Consider the following 7,452-nt stretch of genomic DNA (forward strand, 5'->3'; position numbering starts at 1 on the left):
TACAGAGAACGAATATGAGGGCATTTCCTCGGTGTGCTCGGCCTTCGGCCTTGCTTCTATACCGAGCGTCTTGGAATACGAGCCATAGTTAATAGGGATGTAAAAATGGAACATCAGCTTAGATCATTCCCAGACAGAAGGTAGATGGGTGCACGACTAGAGTTCCGAAAGTCTAAATTGCTTAGGATAATATAGGAATAGGAAGAATCACAAGTGTACCATAACAATTAAACAATTTCATAAAAAAAATAATTATTTGTAACCTTTTTTCTCACACTTGATTTTGACAAATACTTTTCATGTCTTTATCGTTACGTTCTAACTCCTTCAAATGAGTCAAAATGTACATCATTTAAAGTTGAATAGCCTTCTTGTTTATGTTATTCCATTAATTCTGTACAATGTTTTCCCCACTGTTACAGCTCAGCTTGTCAAGATGTCACAACGAGGTCGCTGTCGTCACGGTCCAGCTGGAGCGCGCTGTCTTCCTGGCCGGAGATGACGTCAGGTTTCAGCTCAACATCAACATGCCTAGTCATCATGGCGTCAGGGTGAATGTTCCTTCTTATATAGCCTTATAAGGCATTTAATATAATGGTCCTCATTCACCGATCGTAAAGAAACAACATTGAGCCACTCGATTCTCTATCTCTTCTATACAAATTACGATCTAATTTTAATCAACAATGGTTATCACGTGGCAGTTTTTTTCGTTGTTTTATCAATATTATCACGTGACCATTCGTTTTTTTGGTGAATGAGGTCCATTGTTCTGATGCTTCAGTTACAAACAGGGAAACAGTACCAATGTTTAAATAATATTAAATTAAGTGGTATTGTTTTATCTTCAAATTATGACATTTCATACTTTTTGTAAAGAGAGTTGTTCGCAACATGATCAATTCACATTTTTCAGTATTATCAGTACGCCGATTGTTAAAGTGAATGTAGAGTCTATTATTATATTGTTATGCCTAGACGGTCCGAACGACGTCAGGAGAATACAATTATGAAGCTCAAGATGAAACTAGAGGCTTAGCGGGGCATTGCTAAAATAAGAACATAAAACTAAAATCTTATTTAAGTTTGGTTAGGCCAATACTAGAATATGCATCCTCTGTTTGGGACCCCTCAACTCAAGAAAACATTAAGAAACTGGAACAGTCACAAAATAGAGCAGTGAGATTCATAACAAACGAATATTCACATTTTACTAGAGTAACAAATTAGAAAGGGAAATAGACCCTGTAATTTTCAGATAAATGACAGTACTTAGCGGTTCCTTCCCTTAGATAAGCTTTGCTTTTTAAAAGTATTCTTTTTTTGTCTATTGCTTGTTTTTCACAAACACTGTTACAGACGTGACTCGCAGAGACGTCTTTAGATTGACGTCAGATTTTATAGGGAAAGTGATTTTAGAAAAAAACTTTTACAATTATTTTCAACGCTCTCCTCTTATTTGTTTTCACAACGTTGTTGTGGGGTTATCAAGTTGTTGTTTTTTTAAAACGCCGACACTTTAATTGCTAGTGCGCACTAAAGACACAGCTTAATTCATATCAATTAACTCCAGGTGAAAGTCTGTTACTAAACTAAGCTTTTCGATGTTGTGTATGTCTCGAGTGTAACTTTCAAAAGTTGGCTAACACAAAGAAGCGGAGAGTATTCACGATTTATTTGTAAACAGAGTAATCTGCTCCTCGTTTTGTTGTCAATGTTTTAAGATCCTGTTTACATTTATTAAGAAAAATATACCGAAACATAAAAAAAGAAGAAGAAGAATTTGGAGAAATGCCGAGGGAGGGTCTATAAACGTTAGAAAATTTAACTCTTTCTCTCCTAATTTATTTGATCCCATTACATTAAATTAATTTTTGATTTTATAAACTTTAATTTGTGTTATATAAAAAGCGCAAGCATTCTCCTAAAATTCTACCCCAAAAGTAACGTTTTGTGATTACATACGAAATGTTATTTAAATTTAATGATAAAAGGGTCGGATTTTCAAATGTGAAAAATGAACACTTCTGTCGGGAAATAATTACGGGGATGAAGAGTTAAAGAAACTATTTCTGTAATTCAGATTAGCCTAATGGCAATACTTAGCGGTTCCTTCCCTTAGATTAGCTTTGCTTTTCAAAAGTATTCTTTTTTTTTGTATTGCTTGTTTTTCACCAACAAGAAATTTTGAAATAAACAGACAAAAAAAAATTGCCAAGAACGCTACATTGAAAGATCACTATTGCCAAGGAAATAAAAAACTATTTTGTGTTACAAGCGTGACAACTTTGAACTAAGATTTTCCTGTACTAAAATGCGCTCAAAAATGATCACATACATTTCTAAATCCATAGCTTACTTTCTGTATATCAGGTAACCCCCCACCCCCCCTCCCCAAAATTAAAAAAAAACACTAGATATTTTAGTTATCCACAATAGATGAAAGTTTCAACTAAAGATTCACATCGCAAAATAAATTCTCAGATTAATCCTTTAGTGACTCTAGTGCTGTGGACTTAAGAATTTCCGGCAAAGAAAATATACCGACATCTAATTTAAAATAGGAAGTTGTATGGGAACCATGGTGAATTAGGACCAATTTACTCGTGGCTGAGTGGTTAAGCGCTTGGCTGTCAAACCTGGGATCCTGGGTTCGAATCTAGGTGAAGACTGGGATTTTGAATTTCGGGGATTTTTAGGGCGCTCCTGAGTCCACACAACTCTAATGGGTACCTGATTTTAGTTGGGGAAAGTAAAGGCGGTTGATCGTTGTGCTGGCCACATGGCACCCTGCACGTTAACCGTTGGACATAGAAACAGATGGCCTTAATATCATCTGCCCTATAGATTGCAAGGTCTGAAAGGGGGACTTTACGACCAATAGTTAGTTACACATTTATTTTAAGCCATAGAGTGAAAGTGTTAAAGAAAATATATAAGAATTAAAATACATAGCGTACCATCACTTTCATTATTCTGTACACCGGTTACACCAAATATACTAGTAATTTATAGTTTCACCGCCATGTATGAGAATCTCCTATATATATAAGAAGTATTGCTCTATCACACAAGACGTGACATAATTGTTTCTTATTTAACGCATATGTCTTTGAAATCCTACATTGTTCTAATTTCTTATTTAAAAAAAAAAACATAATATTATTAGCTGGAAAATACTCTTAAAAAATGTTTCAGCAAAAAATACATCTAGTCCTTAATTTTATCAACTTTTTAAAATCATCGATTAATCTTGTGTTGCTGTTCTTTATTTTTTCCAGAAAGTGTTTTGCTCTTTTCAAGAACAAATAACATTTGGCGCCAAACAAGAATCAGTAACGATAACTCTTTCCAGCGTGAACAGCTACGACGAGAAAAAACTGCCGAGAACAGGCGAAGTCTCAACGTTTTCTGTCGCCCTGCCGACGAGTCTCGACTTGGTCTCGCCGTTAAGCCTCGTTCCGAGTAGGACAAAGATCAACTACTTCCTGTCGATAAAAATTAATTTCAGCCCTACTAGTGGGAGGCTGACATTCAAGGTAAGTAACTCGGCCCCAAACTTCCTAATTTTGGAGAGTAAAAGTGCCACACTTCATACCTATTATTACCTATACATCATTTTACATTTCGTCTTTTCCGAGTTCTGATATCTATAATGTAGATTGTTGGATCAATACAACTGTTTATCTTGTTAAATATATTTTGTAAATATTTTATTATATATTTTATGCAGACAAAATCATTTCATGAAAACTCTTAGGACTACTCTATACAAAACACTTTTCCTAAGAAAAATAAGAATACAAACTTCTATGATGTAACTTTCATAAACAATCATTACGTAAATTTGGATTCCAAACACACATGCAAAGTAAAACTGGGAAATAATGTTATAATTATTAAATTAAAGCTTTTATATAGCGCTACTTTCATGCTTATAGCATGCTCAGAGCTCTATGGACCAATCTCATTTGTGGACCAGTTGGGGAAGGGGTGGTATCTTGGAGAAGTTTTTTCCAAGCTGCCTTTAGGCGCTCAGTAAACACAACTCTGCTCGAGTCGGGTGTCGAACCTCGAGCCCCCTTCATATGTAGCGAAGCCAAGCCAAGTTCAAGCATACTTAGCCACTCGACCAGGCATCACACCAGGCATTATCTGACTTTAAGTTTCTTTTCTTTTTTTTCATACCATCCTTAAAATCGTCCCAGGGTTCACTGATGCAGCCTACAGCGCTCCACTAGACCCCAGCGGATTTTTTTCCCATTTCATTAGGTAAAAAGTTTGAGGAACACTGTTTTAACCTCTTCCGCTTCTGACAGACAGTAAATTACAAAGTGAATTGAATCGTTTTGTTGGCAGCAATTATCTTTCCATGCATTATCGGAAGCGTGGTCGAGAGGCTAAGCATGCTTGAACTTGGCTTGGCTTGGCTACCTACAAAGGGGGCTCGAGGTTTGACACCCGACTCAAGCAGAGTTGTGTTTACTGAGCGCCTAAAGGCAGCACGGAAAACCTTCTCCCAAATACCCCCTCCCCCCACTGGTCCACAAACAAGATAAGCATGAAAGTAGCACTACATAAAAGCTAAAATTTTAGTTATTGTATTTGTTTGCTGTTGTTTTATATGCTTCAGAATTAAGATAATCTACTTCCTAGTCAAAAGTCCAGGAGTACAACGGGGGATGGCAAAGGGCAGGGTATGAACCCGGGACCATCTGTCTGTGATATTGTTTACTTGTTCTATTTTAGGATACGCCCCAGGTCTTTGAAATGTTCTCTGATTTAACTCTCTCCTAATTTTTCATTACAAAGCTTATATCAACTCACTCTGTCTGTCTGTCTGTCAGACCAAAAGTTTGTGCACGTTATTTCTCTGACACCCTATCTCGGATCAAGTTGAAATTTTGCACATTTATTTCTTGTACCTGACAACAACAACAATCAATAATAAAAAAAAATAACCATTTAGTTAATAAACTATTGGTAATAAATGACTTTGTAGCTCAAAGGGAAAGAAATAGTACTTGATTGAAGTGGTGGTATAAACTGAATTAGTCCCATTTGTGTTAGGCTGCCGTCTTAGGTTTAGTGAGCTCAAACATGAAATAGAAACAATAGATCACTATACTATCTTCCATGTTCATAGACTCTTCGTTATCAGAGTGGCTACCGTGTTGGCTTGAGAAGCCTGAGACAAGTGATAGGATCATAGCGAATTGAGAACGTTAAAAGCATGAAATTGTGCACAACAAAAACAATTGGAAAAATAAAGTTCTAATTGCATAGATTTATTATTGTTAGCCTAGATCGTTTACGAAAAACTTTCACTACTGATCCAAACTAATTGATATAATATTTGTTTTTTATTAGTATTTTTGTTTGTTTACTTTTAAAGAACAACGAATTTGTAATCGACAGGTTCCTGTTTTAGTCGGGCCTTGTGCAGACCCGATCTACGCTGAAAAGAACTCTTCCCGCAAGATAATTCCAATCTTCCACAGACCCACGCGGTTTCCAACGTTCAGCCACCAGGCTCAGACCAGCCAGCCAGCGTTCTCGATGGACCTCTCTACGCCCAGCCAGGACTCCAAGCCCATCAAACCACCAGATCGAATCGAGACCAAATTCAAAAGTGGATTTTTATCCTGTTTTATGTGCTGCCTTATTCGGGATGACATTTTGTGAAATTTAGATTACTGACTATACTGATTATTTATATGATTATTGCGTAGACTGCTATAAATATAATCTGGAATGAGAGCATAATTTAAATACTTAATGAAAGAAATTGAAGAAGAAAATAATATTACAGATTATACATTTCACTCACTGGTTTGCCTCCCGGTCACACTGACCTTAAACTAACGTGTTTATCGCCTGAACCAAAAGTTGGACAGTTTCAGCCAAATCGCTTTTATTAAATGTGCAAATATACTAGCATTAAAAAAGTTTTATAAATATAAATTTTTTATTGAAATCCATTTTTATGTTTTAATAATCAATAGACTCCTTTACATTTACCTAAGAGGAAAACAAGTCAGTGCCGGATTTACGGCTCTGGAAACAGTGTAGCCCCAAAGGGCATCAACTTCAGATTACCTCAAAAACTAGTACTATCTCTAAAAGAAAGGGAAGGAAACAATAAGAAATAAGATTACATGTATAAGCAATGTGTTATTTCCCTTAGCAAGAGTATTTTCATTTCAAATCTTCAAAAGAGAGTAGGGGCCCCTATAAAAATTCTGCCCAGGGCTTCCATTTAGGCCCACTTAAATCCGGCCCTGAAACAACAACAAAGATAATGAATGTTACTTGTGTGCAATGATGTAACGTGTAGCGTTATTCCCTAGACACACACACGAGTCAATTCATGCCTAAAGTATATGGGACTGTGTAATATATATTTATGTCAAACGTCTCGTGCGAATTTGCACTCTTGACACCTATAAAACATTTAGTTATACATAACAATATTTATTTAATTTAATGTACATCCGCTTTTATTTAGGGAGACGTCACGGAGATGTGTATCAGACGATCTGTAGAAAAGCGTTTACTAGATAAATCCATCTTTTTTTTAAGCATTTGCTCCGATTTTCTGACCATTTATTGCTTTTCGACACAAAATAATAAGTGCCAAGTTTAAGGTTATTTTAATTTGTATAAACAATATATTTACATTTTGAGAAATAGTAATTTTCCAATAGAACTAATAACAGCTAAATAAAGACAAAAAACGGAGTCAGTAAGTTTAAAGCTTCATTCTAAGTCTACTTTTATGAATGCATTATTGAAATGTATTTCTCTTGTGTGCTATATGTGTGTTCAATCTTTTCATGATTTCTGCTTAAGGAAAGAGGAAATCTGTTATTTTTTCACTTAAGCTAAGTTTCCCCGAGTACTACCTCAAGTTGGAGGCGCGATGGCTGAGCGGAAAGGTGCTTCCCAACTGGGGGTCCGGTGTTCGAATCCTGGTGATGACTGGGATTTTTAAATTCGGGATTATTAGGGTGCCTCAGAGTCCACCCAGCTCTAATGTACACTTGACATTAGTAAGAGAAAAGTAAAGGCGGTTGGTCGTTGTGCTGTCCAAATGACACCTTCGTTAATCGTAGGCCACAGAAACAGATGACCTTTACATTAACAGCCCTATACCCGCAGGGTCTGAAAGGGAAATTTTACTTTTTACTTTCTTAACTAAAGAGAAAATCTGTTAGTTCTTCCTTTTAACCCACATTTCCTGGAATACTTAGAAATTTAGGTTATCATTATTGGATACCCAACTCCATTGTAACATTTTTTAATTAACATTTATTGGAGGCGGACATGTTCTATACATGTATAACTAGATGCCTATTTAAGAATAATGTTATAGAAAAGCATTTTATAAATATTTAGAGTTAGCCGACTAGCAATCTTCGATTTCATTTTATTTTGCTGTTATATTGTAAT

The 7,452-nt window shown here is 35.9% G+C and overlaps 1 protein-coding gene across 2 annotated transcripts in view; it reads left to right on the forward strand.

The window, feature by feature from the left end:
• LOC106055132 (uncharacterized) overlaps positions 1 to 7,443 on the forward strand; it is a 28,705-nt gene extending 21,262 nt beyond the window's left edge. For both annotated transcript variants that reach the window (XM_056010133.1, XM_056010132.1), the window contains exons 5-7: positions 423 to 551; positions 3,282 to 3,539; positions 5,419 to 7,443. In XM_056010133.1, coding sequence (XP_055866108.1) covers positions 423 to 551; positions 3,282 to 3,539; positions 5,419 to 5,685 — 654 coding nt within the window. In that variant the 3' untranslated portion in view covers positions 5,686 to 7,443. The remainder of the gene's footprint in view (positions 1 to 422; positions 552 to 3,281; positions 3,540 to 5,418) is intronic.
• The last annotated feature ends 9 nt before the right edge of the window (positions 7,444 to 7,452 follow it).

Source organism: Biomphalaria glabrata, chromosome 14 (genome assembly GCF_947242115.1).
Source record: "Biomphalaria glabrata chromosome 14, xgBioGlab47.1, whole genome shotgun sequence".
NCBI classification, from domain to species: Eukaryota; Metazoa; Mollusca; class Gastropoda; family Planorbidae; genus Biomphalaria; species Biomphalaria glabrata.